This window comes from Oncorhynchus keta, chromosome 4 (assembly GCF_023373465.1).
Source record: "Oncorhynchus keta strain PuntledgeMale-10-30-2019 chromosome 4, Oket_V2, whole genome shotgun sequence".
Taxonomy (NCBI): domain Eukaryota; kingdom Metazoa; phylum Chordata; class Actinopteri; order Salmoniformes; family Salmonidae; genus Oncorhynchus; species Oncorhynchus keta.
The window spans coordinates 75,410,832-75,437,184 of NC_068424.1; the positions used below are offsets into that span (position 1 = coordinate 75,410,832).

Here is a 26,353-nt window from a genome sequence, read left to right on the forward strand (position 1 = left end):
TATAGGTTGTGCACTCTGCAAACAACATGTCCACTCTGACACTGACAACAGGAAGACTGGAAAAATATTGAATGGATTTTTAAAAAATGACCGTAACCAAAGTAACACGTTGTAGATTAGGAATGATGGGTAAATGTACTAGTGGTGATATATGAAAAGGGGAATTGATAGACACTAACAATCAAACGCAACCAATTCACACAATGAAGTTATGAGACAATGAATGTGCACAAATTGGCGGTAGAGAGACGAATGCCGAAGTCGGCATTTACCGTGATTTGGCCTCAGCAGGGCATTCATACTTCTTGCTCTTCGCGGAGCAGTGCAGCGCTGTTGTCATGGAAATGAGTTTGTATTTATACAGCGTGTACCGTTTCCCCCTACTGTCAACCAATCATGTCAATGTGAAGCTATTCAGAGCCCTTCTTCATTGTTATAAAATTTAGGGGGCTCATTGACTATGTGGTACAGAGCTCGATTTGGCCTTTGGAGGCTACGCAATTGCCAAACACCTTCGATAATGAGCCTCCAATGAGCCTCTGACCACATTTTAGAATCAAGCGTAAATTGTCTTTCAGTCTAGAGTCTAGGATGAGTTGGACCGCAGAGTGAAGGAAAAACATCCAACAAGTGTTCAGCATATGTGGGAACTCCTTCAAGACTGTTGGAAAAGCATTCCAGGTGACTACCTCATGAAGCTGGTTGAGAGAATGCCAAGAGTGTGCAAAGATGTCATCAAGGTGAAGGGTGGCTACTTTGAAGTATCATATATAAAATATTTTGATTTGTTTAACACCTTTTTTGGTTACTACATGATACCATATGTGTTATTTCATAGTTCTGATGTCGTCACTATTCTACAATGTAAAAAAAATAAAGAAAAATCCTTGAATGAGTAGGGGTGTCCAAACTTTTGTCTGGTACTATATTAGTGTGTTACTGCTCGACCTAAAACCATCTCGGTTGACCAACAGCCTAATTGGGGACAGCCCTAATTTGAATCAATATTTACAACCACTGCAAATTAATAGGCTAGAATATATCTAAAGGATTGTTTGTAGACTATTTCTGAAGTCTGTTTTGAGAGCATATTTCATGAACTCTTCTGATCATTTTTGCCTTCCAAGTCCTTGGTATTGTCCTACCCTGCTGCTGGGTAAAAGCTTACTGTCATGTGTTATTTGTGTCCATCCAGTGGATGACGTTGGTGAGAAGCTGGACAGAGGAGACACTCCTCTAGAGATCACTACTGAGGTGATGCATGATGAAGACTCCAACAAGGAGGGGTCCGAGGTCATCAAGGTCTACATCTTCAAAGCAGAGGCTGATGATGATGTGGAGATAGGTGAGTGATACTTCTATCTCGTTCAAAACAACTGGGAACTCTCTGACTTCAGTGCGTTCAAGACCACTGGGAACGCAGAAAAAAATGAGCTCCGACTGGGGAATAATCGGTTTGAATGGTCATCCAACTCGGAAACTCTGGCATCTTTCTAGAGCTCCAACTTTCCGGCTTGAAGATTACCGACGTCATGATTTGACCTTGGTTATTTCAGAGTTCCCACTTGTCTTGAAAGCGCCATTCTTTCATCAACGAGGCCAACATTTCAAGAGCCACTCATTTAGAAAGTAAAAGCATAATTTTCATATTCTGAATGGCAAACTATTGTCTTCTAACGTGAAGTATCAGCTACATACATGGAAATGATAGTTTAGATGGTAAGTGTTCCCTGGAGGAGTAGAGAGAACATAAGTGTGCTAGTGTGTGACTAGCTAGGTTTCCTTCCAATTGGTGACAGATTTCTATGCAAATAATTTAAAAAAAATGTGCATTTTCCCACCAGTGCTATTTCCAAAAAATGTACTTTTTGTATATAAAATCAGTGCGTGATGACGTAGTGCAACACAAAATGTACTTTTTGTATATAAAATCAGTGCGTGATGACGTAGTGCAACACAAAATGTACTTTTTGTATATAAAATCAGTGCGTGATGACGTAGTGCAACACAAAATGTACTTTTTGTATATAAAATCAGTGGGTGATGACGTAGTGCAACACAAAATGTACTTTTTCATGTACGGAATAAAAATGAAAAGTTCATTGTGTTTGCATCATTTTCAACTCAACTGATAGTTTTGTCACAAACTGTTGTGTTTTAAATGTGTCTACTCTGGTCTGGGTACAACAGCTCTCGGATACAGTGAGGGGAGGCTAGTCTACATAATGACATTATTATGGAGAAGAGCCAGATGTAGTTTATTTGTCAAGCGTCATCTCACCAGAATAAGACCTTCAATATTTTATTGAAAAGACCATCAATGTCACAGTGCATCACAACTTATTTCATCTGTAGCCTAATAAACTGCACGGTTTCCCCAGTTGTATTGGGAGGACCACACAACATATCCTCGCGTGATCCCCAAAGTATTCTTCAATATGGTTATTATATATCAATATTTGCGCATAAAGGCGTTTTCTCGTATAATTAATTTTACCGTCATACAACGATCCCACCATGTCGAATAATTAACTAATTATCTGTCAGCATCTATAAAATTGTACCAAAACTTCCGCTTTTCCATCACAGCTGTTGCATTTTTTTATATATGTATGGTATAACATTATTTATTCAAATCTGTTATAGTGTTATTTCTATTGTTTTTATTATATTTCATTCACTAGTCCTGCATGTTGGGGCTCGAAGCCTAAGGTTTTTAATGTACCCTGCAATCACACCTGCAACCCTGTACATATGACCATTAAACACTGTCAAACTCTACTAGCATTAAAAACTGTATATTGAACACTGAAACTCTACTAGCATTAAACTGTGTATTGACGTGTGGTTACTGTCTCTGTCTGTAGGTGGGACTGAGGTGGTGTCTGAAAGTGACTGCCATAACGGCCACCATGCTGGGTCGGAGTCTGGGGGAGGAGGCAGACATGGCCGGGGGGAGAGGATGGTCTACATGGCTGTGAAGGACCACGCCCAGTCAGAGGAAGATATCAGTGAGTAAACACTCTTTAAAAAAAAATAACTCCATCTGTGAAGGTTTGTTAGTGGAACCCTTCATTTCACCTGTCAAGTCATGTGGTCAAACAGGCCTGGTTAGGTTAAGTCTTTTTTATTTTTCAACAAATAGCGTTCACAGGTGCCGTTCAGAAGGATTTGAAGATGGCGTTGTGCAAATCAACAGTGTTTGTGCATGTTCTGTACATGTGTCTGTGTCGTTCTGTTTTCCAGACCTGGCCAACGTTGCTGAGCAGGTGTAGTTGGTTGAGGAGGATGGTAAGGGTTGTTACTGAATCTGTCTGTGTGTTTACAGATGTGTCAGACATGGCAGAGCAGGTGTACATGGAGGTGATTGTAGGAGAGGAGGACACCTCTGCAGTCCAGGAGAACCAGCTAGATGACTCTCCAAACAGCAAGATGTTAGTCCCTGTCTCCTGGGCTGCTGCCTACGGTAAGAAATAAGATTTGTGTGATCAACTGGTTTTATATTCATTAATAACAGTATTCCTTCATCTGGATATAACACACACAACTATGGGCTCTATTTTAACAAACCTAACGCAATGGTAAGTCCAAGCCCCCGGAGGTATTCCCCGGAGGTAGTGCTATAGGTTTGATGAATTAACAAATTGTGGCTTTTGTCGAGGATTGACCCCTCACTTGCCAATCGTAACATGCTCCATGGCTAAATATCAAATCAAATCAAATTTATTTATATAGCCCTTCGTACATCAGCTGATATCTCAAAGTGCTGTACAGAAACCCAGCCAAAAACCCCAAACAGCAAGCAATGCAGATGTAGAAGCACGGTGGCTAGGAAAAACTCCCTAGAAAGGTCAAAACCTAGGAAGAAACAGAGAGAGGAACCAGGCTATATGGGGTGGCCAGTCCTCTTCTGGCTGTGCCGGGTGGAGATTATAACAGAACATGGCCAAGATGTTCAAATGTTCATAAATGACCAGCATGGTCGAATAATAGTAAGGCAGAACAGTTGAAACTGGAGCAGCAGCATGGCCAGGTGGACTGGGGACAGCAAGGAGTCATCATGTCAGGTAGTCCTGGGGCATGATCCTAGGGCTCAGGTCCTCCAAGAGAGAGAAATAAAGGAGAGAATTAGAGAACGCACACTTAGATTCACACAGGACACCGAATAGGACAGGAGAAGTACTCCAGATATAACAAACTGACCCTAGCCCCCCGACACAAACTACTGCAGCATAAATACTGGAGGCTGAGACAGGAGGGGTCAGGAGACACTGTGGCCCCATCCGAGGACACCCCCGGACAGGGCCAAACAGGAAGGATATAACCCCACCCACTTTGCCAAAGCACAGCCCCCAAACCACTAGAGGGATATCTTCAACCACCAACTTACCATCCTGAGACAAGGCTGAGTATAGCCCACAAAGATCTCCGCCACGGCACAACCCAAAGGGGGGGCGCCAACCCAGACAGGATGACCACAACAGTGAATCAACCCACTCAGGTGACTCAACCCTCCAGGGACGGCATGAGAGCGCCCCAGTAAGCCAGTGACTCAGCCCCTGTGATAGGGTTAGAGGCAGAGAATCCCAGTGGAAAGAGGGGAACCGGCCAGGCAGAGACAGCAAGGGCGGTTCGTTGCTCCAGAGCCTTTCCGTTCACCTTCCCACTCCTGGGCCAGACTACACTCAATCATATGACCCACTGAAGAGATGAGTCTTCAGTAAAGACTTAAAGGTTGAGACCGAGTTTGCGTCTCTGACATGGGTAGGCAGACCGTTCCATAAAAATTGAGCTCTATAGGAGAAAGCCCTGCCTCCAGCTGTTTGCTTAGAAATTCTAGGGACAATTAGGAGGCCTGCGTCTTGTGACCGTAGCGTACGTGTAGGTATGTACGGCAGGACCAAATCAGAGAGATAGGTAGGAGCAAGCCCATGTAATACTTTGTAGGTTAGCAGTAAAACCTTGAAATCAGCCCTTGCTTTGACAGGAAGCCAGTGTAGAGAGCCTAGCACTGGAGTAATATGATCAATTTTTTTGGTTCTAGTCAGGATTCTAGCAGCCGTATTCAGCACTAACTGAAGTTTATTTAGTGCTTTATCCAGATAGCCGGAAAGTAGAGCATTGCAGTAGTGTAACCTAGAAGTGACAAAAGCATGGATTCATTTTTCTGCATCATTTTTGGACAGAAAGTTTCTGATTTTTGCAATATTACGTAGGTGGAAAAAAGCTGTCCTCGAAATGGTCTTGATATGTTCTTCAAAAGAGAGATCAGGGTCCAGATTAACGCCGAGGTCCTTCAGTTTTATTTGAGACGACTGTACAACCATTAAGATTAATTGTCAGATTCAACAGAAGATCTCTTTGTTTCTTGGGACCTAGAACAAGCATCTCTGTTTTGTCCGAGTTTAATAGTAGAAAGTTTGCAGCCATCCACTTCCTTATGTCTGAAACACATGCTTCTAGCGAGGGCAATTTTGGGGCTTCACCATGTTTCATTGAAATGTACAGCTGTGTGTCATCCGCATAGCAGTGAAAGTTAACATTATGTTTTCGAATAACATCCCCAAGAGGTCAAATATATAGTGAAAACAATAGTGGTCCTAAAACGGAACCTTGAGGAACACCGAAATTTACAGTTGATTTGTCAGAGGACAAACCATTCACAGAGACAAACTGATATCTTTCCGACAGATAAGATCTAAACCAGGCCAGAACATGTCCGTGTAGACCAATTTGGGTTTCCAATCTCTCCAAAAGAATGTGGTGATCGATGGTATCAAAAGCAGCACTAAGGTCTAGGAGCACGAGGACAGATGCAGAGCCTCGGTCCGATGCCATTAAAATGTAATTTACCACCTTCACAAGTGCCGTCTCAGTGATATGATGGGGTCTAAATTCAGACTGAAGCATTTCGTATACATTGTTTGTCTTCAGGAAGGCAGTGAGTTGCTGCGCAACAGCCTTCTCTAAAATTTTTGAGAGGAATGGAAGATTCGATATAAGCCGATTAGTTTTTTATATTTTCTGGGTCAAGGTTTGGCTTTTTCAAGAGAGGCTTTATTACTGCCACTTTTAGTGAGTTTGGTACACATCCAGTGGATAGAGAGACGTTTATTATGTTCAACATAGGAGGGCCAAGCACAGGAAGCAGCTCTTTCAGTAGTTTAGTTGGAATAGGGTCCAGTATGCAGCTTGACGGTTTTAGAGGCCATGATTATTTTCATCATTGTGTCAAGAGATATATAGTACTAAAACACTTGAGTGTCTCTTGATCCTAGGTCCTGGGAGAGTTGTGCAGACTCAGGACAACTGAGGTTTGGAGGAATACGCAGGTTTAAAGAGGAGTCCGTAATTTGCTTTCTAATAATCATAATCTTTTCCTCAAAGAAGTTCATGAATTTATCACTGCTAAAGTGAAAGTCATCCTCTCTTGGGGAATGCTACTTTTTAGTTAGCTTTGCGACAGTATCAAAAAGGAATTTCGGATTGTTCTTATTTTCCTCAATTAAGTTAGAAAAATAGGATGATCGAGCAGCAGTAAGGGCTCTTCGGTACTGCACGGTACCGTCTTTCCAAGCTAGTCGGAAGACTTCCAGTTTGGTGTGGCGCCATTTCCGTTCCAATTTTCTGGAAGCTTGCTTCAGAGCTCGGGTATTTTCTGTGTACCAGGGAGCTAGTTTCTTATGAGAAATGTTTTTAGTTTTTAGGGGTGCAACTGCATCTAGGGTATTGCACAAGGTTAAATTGAGATCCTCAGTTAGGTGGTTAACTGATTTTTGTCCTCTGGCGTCCTTGGGTAGGCAGAGGGAGTCTGGAAGGGCATCAAGGTATCTTTGTGTTGTCTGTGAATTTATAGCACGACTTTTGATGCTCCTTGGTTGGGGTCTGAGCAGATTATTTGTTGCAATTGCAAACGTAATAAAATGGTGGTCCGATAGTCCAGGATTATGAGGAAAAACATTAAGATCCACAACAAAACTAGGTCCAGCGTATGACTGACAGTGAGTGGGTCCAGAGACATGTTGGACAAAACCCACTGAGTCGATGATGGCTCTGAAAGCCTTTTGGAGTGGGTCTGTGGACTTTTCCATGTGAATATTAAAGTCACCAAAGATTAGAATATTATCTGCTATGACTACAAGGTCCGATAGGAATTCAGGGAACTCGGTGAGAAACGCTGTATATGGCCCAGGAGGCCTGTAAACAGTAGCTATAAAAAGTGATTGAGTAGGTTGCATAGATTTCATGACTAAAAGCTCAAAAGATGAAAACGTCTTTTTTTTTATTTGTAAATTGAAATTTGCTATCGTAAATGTTCGCAACACCTCCGCCTTTGCGGGATGCACGGGGGATATGGTCACTAGTGTAGCCAGGAGGTGAGGCCTCATTTAAAACAGTAAATTCATCAGGCTTAAGCCATGTTTCAGTCAGGCCAATCACATCAAGATTATGATCAGTGATTAGTTCATTGACTATAATTGCCTTTGAAGTAAGGGATCTAACATTAAGTAGCCCTATTTTGAGATGTGCGGTATCATGATCTCTTTCAGTAATGACAGGAATGGAGGTGGTCTTTATCCTAGTGAAATTGCTAAGGCGAACACCGCCATGTTTAGTTTTGCCCAACCTAGGTTGAGGCACAGACACGGTCTCAATGGTGATAGCTGAGCTGACTACACTGACTGCTAGTGGCAGACTCCACTATGCTGGCAGGCTGGCTAACAGCCTGCTGCCTGGCCTGCACCCTATTTCATTGTGGAGCTAGAGGAGTTAGAGCCCTGTCTATGTTGGTAGATAAGATGAGAGCACCCCTCCAGCTAGGATGGAGTCCGTCACTCCTCAGCAGGTCAGGCTTGGTCCTGTTTGTGGGTGAGTCCCAGAAAGAGGGCCAATTATCTACAAATTCTATCTTTTGGGAGGGGCAGAAAACAGTTTTCAACCAGCGATTGAGTTGTGAGACTCTGCTGTAGAGCTCATCACTCCCCCTAACTGGGAGGGGGCCAGAGACAATTACTCGATGCCGACATATCTTTCTAGCTGATATGCACGCAGAAGCTATGTTGCGCTTGGTGATCTCTGACTGTTTCATCCTAACATCGTTGGTGCCGACGTGGATAACAATATCTCTATACTCTCTACACTCGCCAGTTTTAGCTTTAGCCTTAGCCAGCACCATCTTCAGATTAGCCTTAACGTCGGTAGCCCTGCCCCCTGGTAAACAGTGTATGATCGCTGGATGATTCGTTTTAAGTCTAATACTGCTGGTAATGGAGTCGCCAATGACTAGAGTTTTCAATTTGTCAGAGCTAATGGTGGAAAGCTTCGGCGTCTCAGACCCCGTAACGGGAGGAGTAGAGACCAGAGAAGACTCTGCCTCTGACCCCGACCCGCTGCTTAATGGGGAAAACCGGTTGAAAGTTTCTGTCGGCTGAATGAGCGACACCGGTTGAGCTTTCCTACAGCAGTTCCTTCCAGAAACCGTGAGAAAGTTGTCCGGCTGCGGGGACTGTGCCAGGGGATTTATACTACTATCTGTACTTACTGGTGGCACAGACGCTGTTTCATCCTTTCCTACACTGAAATTACCCTTGCCTAACGATTGCGTCCGAAGCTGGGCTTGTAGCACAGCTATCCTTGCCGTAAGGCGAGTACAGCGACTGCAATTAGAAGGCATCATGTTAATGTTACTACTTAGCTTCGGCTGTTGGAGGTCCTGACGAATCGTGTCCAGATAAAGCATCCGGAGTGAAAAAGTTGAGGAAAAAATAAATAAATATATGAACGGTAATTAAAAAGTGAAAACCGTAAAGTTGTCAGGTAGCAAAATAGGTTGGCAACAAAACGCACAGCAACTATGTGGTTGTGTATTTACTATCTTTTATGTATTGCCTTGGAATCAATTCCAATGTTAGTTTGTTTTATAGTTTGTTAGAACAGCTTCCAGAAACAAAAGAACACCTTTCCCGTCTTTGCTGAATATGTTTGCTCGAACCTGTCAGCACTGAAATAGGGGTGTGGCCTACAGTGAATTGCATTAGGACTGAGCATGGACATGCCAAACGTTGCCAATAAGCATGATTACATGTATTATTATTTTAGGCTTAAAAAGAGTGAATAATTGTAATACAATTCTAAAGAAAACGTGTTTTTAAAATAAGTTAAATGTCTAAATACACTTACAGGCACCATAATTGCTTCCTGTGGGCATATCATTTTTAAACAACGCAGGCTCTGCTTTTACGTCCATCCAAGCTGGACAAAGATCCAATGTAAAGGGAGAATGTCCCCTCTCCTGTTATACTGCTTCCAAATATGTTTTTTATACATATTGGAACCGTCTTACAAATCGCAGTCACACTTCTCCAGAAGTGCATTGCATGAGCGCCACAGACATTCTCACCATTAAACCAGGACACGGAATTATTCTAATACGTTTGCTTGTTTTTTGTTTGGTTTTAATAAAATGAATCCTGTTGAACCAGCCTTCGTTATAGTAGGCTGAGGGTAAGAGTAGTCTATAGAGAGCTTGAGTTAAAAAAATATTTAAACGGGGAAACATTTTGTTACAGGAGAATAACTTCTAAATACGAGTTTGGCCGGTATTCACGGGGGTTCTCATTTCTCGTTTCACGGTGGACGTTGAAACCCGTTGCCCTGAGTCTTACTATACTTGTGTTGACTGTTTGGGGGCCAACAGTTGACCAACAGCTGAATTTAGTTGGTTTACTATCATTGTGAAGACTTATGGTACTCACAGATATAGTAAAACGTGTACACACACAGACCTTTCAGGAGTAGTGCTTGTTTTATTTGCTAAACCCTTATTTCTCCTCCCCTGCTGTTTATATGTATACTGAACAAAAATATAAACGCAACACGTAAAGTGTTGGTCTCATGGTTCATGAGCTGAAATGTAAAGATCGCTGAGATTTTCCATACGCACAAATAGCTTGTCTCTCAAATTTTGTGCACACATTTTTTACGTCCCTGTTAGTGAGCTTTTCTCCTTTGCCAAGATAATCCATCTACCTGACAGGTGTGGCATATCAAGAAGCTTATTACATAGCATGATCATTACACAGGTGCACCTTGTGCTGGGGAAAATAAAATGCCACACTAGAATATGCCGTTTTGTCACACAACACAATTCCACAGATGTCTCAAGTTTTGAGGAAGAGTGCAATTGACTGCATATTCCCAGTATCCAGCAACTTCATACAGCCATTGAAGAGGAGTGGGACAACATTCCACAGGCCACAATCGACAGCCTGATCAACTCTATGTGAAGGATATGTGTCACGCTGCATGAGGCAGGTGGTGGTCCCACCAGATACTGACTGGTTTTGTGATCCAAGGCCCTACCTTTTTTGTTTTAAGGTATCTGTGACCAACATATGCATATCTGTATTCCCAGTCATGTGATCCATAGATTAGGGCCTAATTAATTAACAGATTTCCTTATGAACTGTAACTCAGTAAAATCTTAGACATTTGTTTTGTTTTTGTTCATAAGTCTTTCTCCTCCCCTGCTGTGTAATTCAATTTAAAGTGCTTTTAAAATGTATTTACCTTTTTATTTAACTAGGCAAGTCAGTTAAGAACAAATTCTTATTTTCAATGACAGACTAGGAACAGTGGGGTAACTGTCTGTTCAGGGGCAGAACGACAAGCTTGTCAGCTCGGGGATTTGAACTTACAACCTTCCGGTTACTCGTCCAACGCACTAACCACTAGGCTACCCTGCCGCCCCAGTGCTAGACCCGCATTATTGGCAACATTGCCAAAGCAAGTGAAATAGAAAATAAACTAAAGTGAAATAAACAATAATGACATGGGTCTGTTCCTCTCTTCCTCTATTCCTTTTACACTCACAGAAGTTTCAGAGGAATAGACCCATTTTTAGATGTCATTATGGCTATATACAATGTTGTAACGATGTGCAAATTGTTAAAGTACAAAAGGGAAAATACATCTAAATATGGGTTGCCTTTGTGATGGCACACGGTGGTATTTCACCCAGTAGATGGGAGTTGATTAAATTGGGTTTGTTTTCAAATTCTTTATAGGTCTGTTATCTGAAGGAAAAATGTGTCTCTAATATGGTGGTGCAGGAGGTTAGGAAGTGCAGCTCAGTTTCCACCTCATTTTGTGGGCAGTGTGCACATAGCCTGTCTTCTCTTGAGAGCCATGTCTGCCTACGGCGGCCTTTCTCAATAGCAAGGCTATGCTCACTGAGTCTGTACATAGGCAAAGATTTCTTTAAGTTTGGGTCAGTCACAGTGGTCAGGTATTCTGTCACTGTGTACTCTCTGTGTAGGGCCAAATAGCATTCTAGTTTGCTCAGTTTTTTGTAAATTCTTTCCAATGTGTCATAATTATTTTTGTTTTCTCATGATTTGGTTGGGTCTAATTGTGTTGCTTGGTCTCCAGGTTCATCTCTCTGTAGGTGATGGCTTTGTAATGGAAGGTTTGGGAGTCCCCTTCCTTTTAGGTGGTTGTAGAATTTAACTGCTCTTTTGTTCATTTTGATAATGAGCAGGTATCGTCCTAATTCTGCTCTGCATGCATTATTTGGTGTTTTACGTTGTACCCACAGGATATTTTTTGCAAAATTCTGCATGCAGAGTCTCAATTTGGTGGTTCTCTCGTTTTGTCAATTCTTGGATGGTGAGCGGACCCCAGATTTCACAACCATAAAGGGCAATCGGTTCTATAACTGATTTGACATATTTTTTTTTTAGCTAGATGGTATGTTGAATTTTATGTTCCTTTTGATGGCATAGAAGGCCCTTCTTGTCTCTCAGATCGTTCACAGCTTTGTGGAAGTTACCTGTGGCGCTGATGTTTAGGCCGAGGTATGTATAGTTGTTTGTGTGCTCTAGGTCAACGGTGTCTAGATGGAATTTGTATTTGTCATCCTGGCAACTGGACTTTTTTTGGAACACCATTATTTTTGTCTTACTGAGATTCACTGTCACGGCCCAGGTCCGACAGAATCTGTGCATAAGATCTAGGTGCTGCTGTAGTCCCTCCTTGGTTGGAGAGAAGCACCAGATCATCAGCTAACAGTAGACATTTCACTTCAGATTCTAGTAGGTTGAGGCTGCATGTTGCAGACTGTTCTAGTGCCCTTGCCAATTTGTTGATATACATGTTGAAGAGGGTGGGGCTTAATGTGTTTCATATGTAGATACGTCTGTTTCTCCTGCTGTTTTAAATGTAGATAACAACAGTGTGGACACGGTGAGGAATGGAGGGACCAGGCCATACCTTCAGATCAGAGACGGTCAGGGTACCAACAGAGCCCTCAAACAGAAGATCAAGAAGAAGAAGAGGAATGGCGAGACACGGCAGTGCCAGACCGGTACATACATTACATTATCACGGCAGTGCCAGACATTACATTATCACAGCAGTGGCAGACCGGTACAGACGGACATTACATTATCACGGCAGTTCCAGAACGGTACAGACATTACATTATCACGGCAGTGCCAGACATTACATTATCACGGCAGTTCCAGACCGGTACAGACAGGCATTACATTATCACGGCAGTTCCAGAACGGTACAGACATTACATTATCACGGCAGTGCCAGACATTACATTATCACGGCAGTTCCAGACCGGTACAGACAGACATTACATTATCACGGCAGTTCCAGAACGGTACAGACAGGCATTACATTATCACGGCAGTTCCAGAAGTACAGACAGACAATACATTATCCGTTCGTCTGACATGAGCTCAAAGAACATACAACTAGTTATGTCTCCTTAATATATCAAATGAAACTTTGAAAACACGGTGGAGATTCCCTGTTGCTTCCTTTTTATTTCTTGAAATTCTGCTCTTAGACCTTGTGAGTTTTGATCTGCAGTTCCAGAATATACAGACATGGCAAACATTATGTGGACACCTTCCAGAATCATCTCATTCTAAAATCATGGGCATTAATATGGCAGTTCCAGACCGGTTTGCTTCAATACATTATCCACTCGTCTGGGAAGGTTTTCTCTAGATGTTGGAACATACAACTAGTGGGGACTTGCTTTCATTCAAATGAAACATTTGAAAACACGGGCACTGATGCTGTTGCTTAGGCCTGGCTCTAATTTCTTGAAATTCATCCCAAAGGTGTTAGATGGGGTTTTGCTCTGCTCAGGCTTAGTAAGTTTTTACACTATCTCGTACAAACCATTTATGTGGACACCTGCTAGGCAATCATCTCATTCTAAAATCAGGGCATTCTCCTGGCATCCGCCATATTAGTTTGTTGGACTCCCAGATGATAAAGCGTGATTCATCCCTCCAGAGAAGGTGTTTCCACTGCTCCAGAGAAGGTATTTCCACTGCTCCAGAGAAGGTGTTTCCACTGAACTCCAGAGAAGGTGTTTCCACTGCTGAGAAGGTGTTTCCACTGCTCCAGAGAAGGTGTTTCCACTGCTCCAGAGAAGGTGTTTCCACTGCATCCCAAAGGTGTTTCCACTGCTCCAGGTTAGGGCTCTTGCAGGCCAGAGAAGGTGTTTCCACTGATCTCAGGGAAGGTGTTTCCATTTCTCCAGAGAAGGGACCACTGCTCCAGCAGAAGGTGTTTCCACTGCTCCAGAGAAGGTGTTTCCTGGCATCCAGAGAAGGTAGTTTCCACTGCTCCAGAGGTGATCCAGGAAGGTGTTTCCCCTCCAGAGAAGGTGTTTCCACTGCTCCAGAGAAGGTGTTTCCACTGCTCCAGAGAAGGTGTTTCCACTGCTCCAGAGAAGGTGTTTCCACTGCTCCAGAGAAGGTGTTTCCACTGCTCCAGAGAAGGTGTTTCCACTGCTCCAGAGAAGGTGTTTCCACTGCTCCAGAGAAGGTGTTTCCACTGCTCCAGAGAAGGTGTTTCCACTGCTCCAGGGAAGGTGTTTCCACTGCTCCAGGGAAGGTGTTTCCACTGCTCCAGAGAAGGTGTTTCCACTGCTCCAGAGAAGGTGTTTCCACTGCTCCAGAGAAGGTGTTTCCACTGCTCCAGAGAAGGTGTTTCCACTGCTCCAGAGAAGGTGTTTCCACTGCTCCAGAGAAGGTGTTTCCACTGCTCCAGAGAAGGTGTTTCCACTGCTCCAGAGAAGGTGTTTCCACTGCTCCAGAGAAGGTGTTTCCACTGCTCCAGAGAAGGTGTTTCCACTGCTCCAGAGAAGGTGTTTCCACTGCTCCAGAGAAGGTGTTTCCATTGCTCCAGAGAAGGTGTTTCCACTGCTCCAGAGTCCAATGGCGGCGAGCTTTCCACCGCTCCGACGCTTGGCATTGCGTATGGTGATTTTAGGCATGTGTGTGGCTGCTCGGACATGAAGCTCCCAACAAACAGTTCTTGTGCTGACGTTGCTTCCAGAGGCAGTTTTATTATTATTATTAATTTATTTCACCTTTTAGTTAACCAGGGAGGCCAGTTGAGAACAAGTTCTCATTTACAACTGCGACCTGGCCAAGATAAAGCAAAGCAGTGCAACAATAACAACACATGGGATAAACAAACGTACAGTCAATAACACAATACTTCTTTTCTATGTACAGTGTGTGCAAATGTAGTAAGATTAGGAAGGTAAGGCAGTAAATAGGGAATAGAAGCGAAATAGTTACAATTTAACAAACACTGGAGTGATAGATGTGCAAGTAGAGATACTGGGGTGCAAAAAAATTATATATAACAATATGGGAATGAGGTAGTTCGGTGGGCTATTTACAGATGGGCTGTGTACGGGTACATTGGTAAGCTGCTCTGACAGCTGATTCTTTTTTTTTATTGCATTTTTTTACAGACATTAGCAGCAGAGAACTGGAAGGAAAGGTGGCCAAAGGAGGTGTTGGCTTTGGGGGTGACCAATGCAATATACCTGCCAGAGCTTGTGCTACAGGTTGGTGTTGCTATGGTGACCAGTGAGCTGAGATAACACGGGGCTTTACCTAGCAAAGACTTATAGATGACCTGGAGGTAGTGGGCTTGGCAATGAATATGTTGCGAGGGCCAGCCAACGTCAGCATACAGGTCGCAGTAGTGGGTTGTAAATGTGGCTTTGGTGACAAAACGGATGGCACTGTGATAGACTGCATCAAATTTGTTGAGTAGAGTGTTGGGGGCTAATTTGTAAATGACATCTCCGAAGTCAATGATCTGTAGGATAGTCATTTTTATGAGGGTATGTTTGGCAGCATGAGTGAAAGAGGCTTTGTTGCGAAATAGGAAGCCGATTCTAGATTTAATTTTGGATTGGAGATGCTTAATGTGAGTCTGGAAGGAGAGTTTACAGTCTAACCAGACACCTAGGTATTTGTAGTTGTCCACATATTCTAAGTCAGAACCATCCAGAGTAGTGATGCTATTCGGGCAGGCGGGTGCGGGCAGCAATCGGTTGAAGAGCATGCATTTAGTTTTACTTGCATTTTAAAAGTAGTTGGGGGCCACGGAAGGAGAGTTGTATGGCATTGAAGCTTGTTTGGAGGTTAGTTAACACAGTGTACAGAGAAGGGCCAGATATATACAGAATGGTGTCGTCTGCATAGAGGTGGATCAGGGAATCATCAGCAGCAAGAGCGACATCATTGATATATACAGAGAAAAGAGTCAGCCCGAGAATTGATTATTGAAATGATCGATTATCGTGGATTTATCGGTGGTGAGTGTTTCCTAGCCTCAGTGCAGTGGGCAGCTGGGAGGATGTTCTCTTCTCCATGGACTTTACAATGTCCCAAAACCTTTTGGAATTAGTGCTACAGGATGCAAATTTCTGTTTGAAAAGGCTAGCCTTAGCTTTTCTGACTGTATATTAGTTCCTGACTTCCCTGAAAAGTTGCATATCGCGGATGCTATTCGATGCTAATGCAGTACACCACAGGATGTTTTTGTGCTGGTCAAGAGCAGTGAAGTCTGGGGTGAACCAAGGGCTATATCTGTTCTTAGTTCTACATTCTGCACTTTTAAAGAGCAACCCGGCATCCTCTACTGACGGGAGGAGGTCAATATCCTTCCAGGATACATGGGCCAGGTCAATTAGAAATGCCTGCTCTCTGAAGTGTTTTAGGGATTGTTTGACAGTGATGAGGGGTGGTCGTTTGATCGCTGAGATCCTGGTTGAAGACAACAGAGGTGTATTTGGAGGGCAAGTTGGTCAGGATGATATCTATGACGGTGCCCATGGTTATGGATTTTGGGTTGTACCTGATAGGTTCTTTGATAATTTGTGTGAGATTGAGGGCATCTAGTTTAGATTGTAGTATGGCCGGGGTGTTAAGCATATCCCAGTTTAGGTCACCTAACAGTACTCTGAAGATAGATGGGGGGGGTCAATCAATTCACATATGGTGTCCACGGCACAACTGAGGGGTGTCTAACAAGAGGCGATGGTGAGAGACTTATTTCTGGAAAGGTGGATTTTTAAAAGTAGAAGCTCAAATTGTTTGGGCACAGACCTGGATAGTAAGACAGAACTCTGCAGGCTATCTCTGCAGTAGATTGCAACTCTGCCCCCTTTTGCAGTTCTATCTTGTTGGAAAATGTTGTAGTTGGGGATGGAAATTTCAGAATTTTTCATGGCCTTCCTAAGCCAGGATTCAGACATGGCTAGTACATCAGGGTTGGCGGAGTATGCTAAACCGTTTTTTACGGTTACAGAAGTCAACAAATGAGAGTGCCTTGGGAATAGCTGGGGAGTACAGGGTTGGGTTAACCTCTACATCACCAGAGGAAGAAGAGGATAATGGTACGGCTAAAGGATATAAGAACTGGTCGTCTAGTGCGTTGGGGGACAGATCATAAAATAATAAGATTTCTGGGCATGGTAGAATAGATCCAGAGCATGATGTACAGACAAGGATGTGAGTACAGTGGAGGTAAACCTAGGCATTGAGTGACGATGAGAGCGGTTGCGTCTCTGGCGGCACCAGTTAAGCCAGTTGAGGTCTCCGCATGTATGGAGGGTGCGACAAAATAACTTTCTTAGGCATTTAGGGCGGGGCTGATACTCTACAGTGAAATAAAACAATAATAACTAACATAAACACCAGTAGACAAGGCATATTGACAGTCAGGGAGCCGTTCGGTAGCCGCTACTACGCTAGGCGAGCTGGAGGCTCGGCGATTCAGAAGGCTAGCAGGCCATAGCCAGCAGACGGGTCTTCGACGACGTCGCAATGGAGAAGCCTGTTGAAACCACCTCGGACGATCATGTCGTGATGGATCGGCGGGGCTCTGTCGGCAATAAAGGGTCCAGGCCAATTGGCAAAATAGGTATTGTAGCCCAAGAATTAGCTGGTAGACCTCTACGGCTAGCTGGGAGATGGGCCTAGCTCGAGGCTACCTCAAGGCTAACTGGTGCTTGATTCGGGACAGAGGCACTAGCCAGGTGTAGCCACTCGGATTGCAGCTAGCTAGCTGTGATGATCCGGTGTAATGTTCCTTAGCTTGCTTGTAGGAATCCGGAGATGGGGTAGAGAAAAAGCAGTCCGATATGCTCTGGGTTGATATTGCGCTGTAGAGACTGGCAGGTATTGATCGAGCTGAGGCTGTCTGGTGTCCGAGTTAACAGTGAAGGCCGCTAGCAGTGGCTAACTGACTACTAGCTAGTTAGCTGGCTAGCTTCTGAAGGGGGTTCCGGTTCTAAAGTATAAAATTAGCAGATCCGTACCACATTGGGTGAGGCGGGTTATAGAAGAGTATATTCTGTCTGTAGATGAAACGTGAGATTCAAATGTATGAAAAAACTAGGAACACAACTACATACTCACGGGACAAGACAAAACACACGTCTGACTGCTACTCCATCTTGGAACATACATGTTGCAACCGAGGACAGACCAAATGTTTGCGTTTCAGCACTCGGCAGTCCCATTCTGTGAGCTTGTGAGGCCTACCAATTCGCGACTGAGCCATTGTTGCTCCTAAATGTTTCCATTTCAAAATAACTGCGCTTCCAGTTGACCGGGGCAGCTCTAGCAGGACGAAATTACTTGTCGGAAAGGTGGCATCCTACGATGGTGCCACGTTGAAAGTCACTGAGCTCTTCAATAAGGCTGTTCTACTACCAATGTTTGTCTATGGAGATTTCTTGGCTGTGTGCTTGAATGTATACACTTGTCAGCAATGGGTGTGGCTGAAATAGATTCATCAACTAATTTGAAGCTGTGTCCACATACTTTTGGCCATGTTGTGCACCTCTGCTCTTTGTCTGTCTCGTCAGCTGTGGTCATACGTTCTCAATTGGCTCACCTGGATAATTAAAGGCTAAATACATTTCCCCCCTGTCTCCTCTCAGCTGTGATCATCGGTCCAGACGGCATGCCCCTGACTGTCTACCCCTGTCACATCTGTGGTAAGAAGTTCAGGTCACAAGGCTTCCTCAAGTGCCACATGAAGAACCATCCTGACCACCACCTTAAGAAGTACCAGTGTACCGACTGTGACTTCACCACCAACAAGAAGGTCTCTGTCGTCTCTCATATCTCTGATGTTCACGTCATTGGACCTTATCTGTTATTACTCTTTTCTTCGCCCCTTCATTTTATCTATTCTTTTATGTTATTTAAGCAATAATGCCTGAGAACCTGGGAATTATCAGACAAGGGCTGTTCTGAGGCCCAAGGCGAAGCCAAGGGCCAGGATTACTGCCTTGGAGGGAGTTGTCCCTCGATAATTCCCAGGTTCGAGGGCATTATAACTTTTGATATAATCTTTGCAGACATACAGTGGGGCAAAAAAGTATTTAGTCAGCCACCAATTGTGCAAGTTCTCCCACTTAAAAAGATGAGAGAGGCCTGTAATTTTCATCATAGTACACTTCAACTATGACAGACAAAATGAGAGAGAAATCCAGAAAATCACATTATAGGGTTTTTTATGAATTTATTTGTAAATTATGGTGGAAAATAAGTATTTGGTCAATAACAAACGTTTCTCAATACCATTTGTTGGCAATGACAGAGGTCAAATGTTTTCTGTAAGTCTTCCCAGGGTTTTCACACACTGTTGCTGGTATTTTGGCCCATTCCTCCATGCAGATCTTGTCGTGGAAATTTCCTCTATTTACCAAATCATGAGAGCAAACCACACACCAGTCAGAGTTATGCTTAATCGTCACCTTTAATAATAATTAAGCTTTTGCAACAGCATTTTGACTTTCAACAGTTCAGTATCTCTAATGAAAAGTTGAGTCCCAACATAATGGCAAATGGGATCCTTTATAGCAAAGATCCACCCCCCCAGACGACATGACAAACCACAGGTCTTAGGAACTTACACAAAGAAAATACTTTACTTCAGAGAGGAGTATCCCCTAGCCAGACAGTTGGCTATAAATTATCGTTCAGTTTGGTCTCCTAAACAAAGCTCTTATTTCGTCCTTGGTACAAAATGGTACAAAGACATTCCCCCCACCCTATGATATATATCAAATTGTCATACAACCAATTCTAAATACAACCAATCCTGGACAAGCTCACGGAGAGGAGAGTGAGGCTATAGGTTAAGATGGGGGCAACAAAAGAGGGAGCATAGAATGATTCCAGACACTGCCATCCTCCCCTCCCCGATGGGAAAAGTAGGGAGTGACTGGCACACAGACACAGTGGAGCAAAAGATATGTTTATACATGATGACACCTTGACCTCTCCCCTCTCTGCGTCCCAAGCAACTTAGTCCTGACATAGAACAGATACTGCAACCCCGCCACAGTATTATACAAAAATAACATTCTGATGAGAAGTAACTTACAAACATATCATGAATATAAAACAAACATATGATGAATATAAAACATCTTCCCTATGTTACCACCTAATTCTGATTATTCCCCAACAATCTCCTCTAGAGCAGTGATGTTTTGGGGCTGTTTCTGGGCAACACAGACTTTCAACTCCCTCCAAAGATTTTGACTATGGGGTTGAGATCTGGAGACTGGCTAGGCCACTGCAGGACCTTGAAATGCTTCTTACGAAGCCACTCCTTCGTTGCCCGGGGGTGTGTTTGGGATCATTGTCATGCTGAAAGACCCAGCCATGTTTCATCTTCAATGCCCTTGCTGATGGAAGGAGGTTTTCACTCAAAATATCACGATACATGACCCCATTCATTCTTTCCTTTACACGGATCAGTCGTCCTGGTCCCATTGCAGAAAAACAGCCCCAATGCATGATATTTCCACCCCCATGCTTCACAGTAGGTATGGTCTTCTTTGGATGCAACTCAGCATTCTTTGTCCTCCAAACACGATGAGTTGAGTTTTTACCAAAGTTATATTTTGGTTTCATCTGACCATATGACATTCTCCTAATCTTCTTCTGGATCATCCAAATGCTCTCTAGCAACCTTTCAGATGGGCCTGGACATGTACTGGCTTAAGCAGGGGGACACGTCTGGCACTGCAGGATTTGAGTCCCTGGCGGCGTAGTGTGTTACTGATGGTAGGCTTTGTTACTTTGGTCCCAGCTCTCTGCAGGTCATTCACTAGGCCCCCCCGTGTGGTTCTGGGATTTTTGCTCACCGTTCTTGTGATCATTTTGACCCCACGGGGTGAGATCTTGCGTGGAGCCCCAGATCGAGGGAGATTATCAGTGGTCTTGTATGTCTTCCATTTCCTAATATTTGCTCCCACAGTTGATTTCTTCAAACCAAGCTGCTTACCTATTGCAGATTCAGTCTTCCCAGCCTGGTGCAGGTCTACAATTTTGTTTCTGGTGGCCTTTGACAGCTCTTTGGTCTTGGCCATAGTGGAGTTTGGAGTGTGACTGTTTGAGGTTGTGGACAGGTGTCTTTTATACTGATAACAAGTTCAAACTGGTGCCATTAATACAGGTAGCAAGTGGAGGACAGAGGAGCCTCTTAAAGAAGAAGTTACAGGTCTGTGAGAGCCAGAAATCTTGCTTGTTTGTAGGTGACCAAATACTTATTTTCCACCGTAATTTGCAAATAAATTCATTAAAAATCCTACAATGTGATTTTTCTGGATTTGTTTTCTCTCATTTTGTCTGTCATAGTTGAAGTGAACCTATGATGAACATTACAGGCCTCTCATCTTTTTAAGTGGGAGAACTTGCGCAATTGGTGGCTGACTAAATACGTTTTTGCCCCACTATGTTTATTCATTAAAATATGATGGACATTTTAGAATTAAAAATATTATTTTAACGAGTACATTTTGTTTTTGGATTCTGAAGTTTCTACCCAAGTGTACTGGTCATGAGTTATTTTCTTATGTTTTGACCCTGTCGTCAATGCTAATCATTCTATTCATTATATGTTGCTATGCCATTTGACCTTGCTATGCTAAACAAATCATTGGCATGTAAGCTAGCTAGCAGAGAGTCAATGATGATGAGAGACAAGCACTTCAATAAATAATCATTCAATAAATGTCCAATAGAATTCATGGATTTCTGAGTGCTTATGGTTTCCATGGTGAATTATTAGTTTTGGGTTCATTCTTGGGCTAGCTAGTCTATTGGCAGGGGAGAGATCCCCCCCCCCCCCTACTGTTGCAAACCAAATAGTAGCATAGAAAAAATCGTGTGATGTTTTTTTTTTTCCCAGAGGGAAATTAAGTTGATGAATTTCCTGAATGGTCTGCTGGACAGTGGAATTATGAGATTAATACATCATGGTATTTTGCGTGAGTTGTTGTCTCATAACTCCTGCATATCAACCAATCAGGAACCAGACAACCCGTTTTATAATATTACGTTCTAACTCCTCCCTGTTAAGTGTGTTGCTCTTGTGACATGTCTGTAAAATGCACTATAAATATATTGTTTTGTTTTTGAAGGTCAACTTCCACAACCACCTGGAGTCCCACAAGCTACTGGTCCATCGCAGTGACAGAGACAGAACCTCTTCCCCAGACTACCCAGAATACAACAGGACCACCCCAGAGTACCCAGAATACAACAGGACCACCCCAGAGTACCCAGAATACAACAGGACCACCCCAGAGTACCCAGAATACAACAGGACCACCCCAGAGTACACAGAGTACACCCGGCGTTACCACGAAGACAGCCAGCTAGGGTCTAACAAGCTGATCCTGAGGGACAAGGAGTCCAAACTGCACCACTGTAAGTACTGTGACTATGAGACTGCAGAGCAGGGGCTCCTCAACCGCCACCTGTTGGCCGTTCACAGCAGGAACTTCGCCCACGTGTGTGTGGAGTGCACTAAAGGCTTCCGTCACCCGTCAGAGCTCAAGAAGCACATGCGGACCCACACGGGGGAGAAGCCGTACTGCTGCCCGCACTGTGACTTTCGCTGTGCAGACCAGTCCAACCTAAAGACTCACATCAAGAGCAAGCACGGTGCCGACCTGCCTTTTAAGTGTGGCCACTGCCCCCAGGCCTACGCTGACGAAGGGGAGCTGCAGCGGCACACGGAGATGGTGCAGGGCCACAAGACCCACCAGTGTCCCCACTGCGAACACAAGAGCACCAACTCCTCTGATCTAAAACGACACATTATATCTGTTCACACCAAAGACTTCCCTCACCAGTGTGACGTGTGTGAGAAGGGCTTCCACCGGCCCTCTGAGCTGAAGAAACACTCAGAGACGCACAAGGGCAGCAAGGTGCACCAGTGCAGGCACTGTAACTTCACGACCTCTGACCCTTTCACCCTCAGCAGACACATCCTGTCCGTTCACACCAAGGACCTCCCCTTTAAGTGTAAACGCTGCCGGCGAGGGTTCCGCCAGTCCACAGAGCTGAAGAAACACATGAAGACCCACAGCGGGAGGAAGGTGTACCAGTGTCAGTACTGCGAGTACAACAGCCCAGACGCTTCAGGATTCAAACGTCACGTAATCTCGATCCACACCAAGGAATACCCCCACTGCTGTGACTACTGTTGTAAAGGCTTCCGAAGGCCCTCGGAGAAGAGCCAGCACATAGCCAGACATCACAAAGATATGTTGATGGAGCGTTGTTAATACAATGTTGACACAACGTTACCCGGACAGACAGACTGGCACACTCACTCCTCAGTCTACGTAGACCTGATTCACACGACAAAGGGGGAACACGTTTAGGCAGTTGATAAGGATGGAATGGTACATTTAGAATGCTAGCGATGATAACATTCTGACTGTTTCTCTTTTTCTACTGGTTGTATAGAGTAGGAAGAGGTCTCACCAGACCCCCCCCCCCATTCCCTCTCCCCCAGGCGTAATCAAACTAAGCATGTGGTGGAAGTTGGTGAAGTTTAAAACCAGTGTATATGTTGTCAGTGGGGCTCCTGTCACTCTTTCTGTATTTATTTAACTGCAGAGAGGATTCACCATATGATTAACATTTTTTTTTTCAGGGTCTCAAAATATGTCTGTGTGTATTCCTGTTGAATATCTGGAAGAAAGACATGGACAGAAGTCCTCTAATATAGGAAGTGGTTATTTGAGAACATCATTCAGGCCTGTTCTTCTCTATCTCACCAGACTGTATCTGGATCAAACTAGTGCATACTGTATCTGGATCAGACTAGTGCATACTGTATCTGGATCAGACTACTGTATCAAACTAGTGCATACTGTATCTGGATCAAACTACTGGATCAAACTAGTGCATACTGTATCTGGATCAAACTAGTGCATACTGTATCTGGATCAAACTAGTGCATACTGTATCTGGATCAAACTAGTGCATACTGGAGAGCTGCAATGCTCTGCTAACAACTTGTATCTTCAAACCTGGGTTCAAATCATTTTTGAAATATTTCTTATACGTTTAGCATTTCCTTTATCCTGCCTAGAGTGGACTTTTGCGAATCGGTTGGTTCTGTTTTGCCTGGCAAGCCCAAGGAAGGTATGTATTTGAAATTATTACAAATAGTTTTTGAACCCAGGTCTAAGTATCCTCCCAATAACCTGGTTTATACCCTAATACCGTATGTTTTAAAGGCAATCTGAATCACAATCATGTCATTATGAGCCTGTGGGCCCTGTTTGGGTGGTCCACCTGTGAGGTCAGAGTGGAACAATGTTTACACAAGCACCTTAATCTACGAGCTATGAAACCAACTCGTTTTTTTTAAACAAACAACTTTGTTTTGTTTCTTCTTAACAGTGCCAATTTATTATTAATTCAACTTTAATGTTTTGGTGTTTGGTGGACAGATGGTTCTGTATCTCTGTTGTCACCACAGTTTTTTGACCTTGTGAATGCCACTGTAAGTTGTGTATGTGACCTTGTGAATGCCACTGTAAGTTGTGTATGTGACCTTGTGAATGCCACTGTAAGTTGTGTATGTGACCTTGTGAATGCCACTGTAAGTTGTGTATGTGACCTTGTGAATGCCACTGTAAGTTGTGTATGTGTCATCACATAGAACACAGATGTGGTCACACACAAGCCAACCATCCGATGGTCATGTCTTATGTTCTGTTTCTCCTCGTGCACTGAGCTCTGCTAAAACAGACATCTGAAAAGTAAAGTGATTTTAAGTCTCAAACATATGCCGTGTAAAGAGATTGTGTGTTTGAGTCAGTAGAAAGCACTTTAACTATTATTTTGTTAATTTTACATGTACGCAAAGGTGTATAATGTATATTCCCTGAATGAGACCATATGAGTGTTGTGGGTATTTCAGGGCCTGGAGTGGGACGGTAGCGACCAGTATTCATCCAAATGTATCATCAATAGAGAGCTGTCAAATGAACTTTTCTGTTTTCATATCTGCTAGGTAATTGGTTGGTCATTCTGTTGAGATTTCTGCTCACTGGTGTCCAGCAACCCCACAGTCGGTTGGCTACACACACCTTAAGTACAATGGTGGAGAGATTGTCGTTGGAGTCTTGAAGTATGCACATAGTAGGCTGGCCATGAAATGAATTGTGTTTAAAAAAAAATGTATGTATTTTTTTTATTTTTTTTGTCTGACTGTTCAGAAACTACTGGTGAGGAGCAACCAAAATAAACAATTACCTTTTTAGTTCTTGCTGTCCTTTTTGGGGGGCATTTCGAGCCTCAAAGGCTCTAGTGAGTAGTGCACGACTAGAGAATAGAATGTCTCCTCTTGCTCAATCATCACCACAAGATGGCGGTCTAACTCCATGGAAATGTAGGACATTTTAAAACGTTATTTCAAGCTTTACCGATAATGTATTACTCAGTTGACTAGTATGACAACTCACTTAAATGATAATATAAAATACCTAGTGAATAACTTAGGTCAAGAGTGGTTTACCATATTGAAAATGGGAAAGGAGTACTTATCCAATATATGTCCCGAATGGCACCCTATTCCCCATATAGTGCACTACTTTTGACCAGAGCTCTAAGGGCCTTGTTAAAAAGTAGTTCACTACATGGGGAATATGGTTCCATTTGGGACAGACGATATGTGACGCTACCATACTGCTCCCTCTAATAGACGGAACCCATCGAACTGTGATGTCAGCACTTCTGTGCTCCTCTCCTTCATACATCAGGATTGATTCTCCAGGCAACACCGTTTAAATGAACCCTGAGACGGAGCGCTCACCCTGGCTGGTATTCCAGAAGGCACCATACTCCCTACAGCTGGATAACAGGCTACATTAGACTATAATATGGATAACCGGCTACATTAGACTATAATATGGACAACAGGCTACATTAGACTATAATATGGATAACAGGCTACATTAGACTATAATATGGATAACAGGCTACATTAGACTATAATATGGATAACAGGCTACATTAGACTATAATATGGATAACAGGTTACATTAGACTATAATATGGATAGCAGGCTACATTAGACAATAATATGGATAGCAGGCTACATTAGACTATAATATGGATAACAGGCTACATTAGACTATAATATGGATAACAGGCTACATTAGACTATATATGGATAACAGGCTACATTAGACTATAATATGGATAACAGGCTACATTAGACTATAATATGGATAACAGGCTACATTAGACTATAATATGGATAACAGGCTACATTAGACTATAATATGGATAACAGGCTACATTAGACTATATATGGATAACAGGCTACATTAGACTATAATATGGATAACAGGCTACATTAGACTATAATATGGATAACAGGCTACATTAGACTATAATATGGATAACAGGCTACATTAGACTATAATATGGATAACAGGCTACATTAGACTATAATATGGATAACAGGCTACATTAGACTATAATATGGATAACAGGCTACATTAGACTATAATATGGATAAATATTGGATAACAGGCTACATTAGACTATATATGGATAACAGGCTACATTAGACTATAATATGGATAACAGGCTACATTAGACTATAATATGGAGGCTACATTAGACTATAATATGGATAACAGGCTACATTAGACTATAATATGGATAACAGGCTACAT

The 26,353-nt window shown here is 43.1% G+C and overlaps 1 protein-coding gene and 1 long non-coding RNA gene across 5 annotated transcripts in view; both read left to right on the top strand.

The window, feature by feature from the left end:
• The window catches only part of LOC118378308 (zinc finger protein 711-like), a 29,061-nt gene extending 4,131 nt beyond the window's left edge, over positions 1 to 24,930 (top strand). For 2 of the 3 annotated variants that reach the window (XM_035765286.2, XM_035765287.2), the window contains exons 5-11: positions 1,196 to 1,345; positions 2,868 to 3,011; positions 3,329 to 3,466; positions 12,224 to 12,364; positions 14,795 to 14,890; positions 18,284 to 18,450; positions 21,785 to 24,930. In XM_035765286.2, coding sequence (XP_035621179.1) covers positions 1,196 to 1,345; positions 2,868 to 3,011; positions 3,329 to 3,466; positions 12,224 to 12,364; positions 14,795 to 14,890; positions 18,284 to 18,450; positions 21,785 to 22,936 — 1,988 coding nt within the window. In that variant the 3' untranslated portion in view covers positions 22,937 to 24,930. The remainder of the gene's footprint in view (positions 1 to 1,195; positions 1,346 to 2,867; positions 3,012 to 3,328; positions 3,467 to 12,223; positions 12,365 to 14,794; positions 14,891 to 18,283; positions 18,451 to 21,784) is intronic. The other variant, XM_035765290.2, reaches the window with a different exon arrangement.
• Positions 13,413 to 14,779, top strand: LOC127928630 (uncharacterized). Of its 2 annotated transcripts, none has more exons than XR_008131714.1 (3): positions 13,413 to 13,459; positions 13,694 to 13,877; positions 13,924 to 14,779. It is a non-coding gene; the product is annotated as an uncharacterized LOC127928630 (long non-coding RNA). The 2 variants fall into 2 exon arrangements; XR_008131715.1 differs by having other exon boundaries at positions 13,413 to 13,436.
• Positions 24,931 to 26,353: the final 1,423 nt, after the last annotated feature.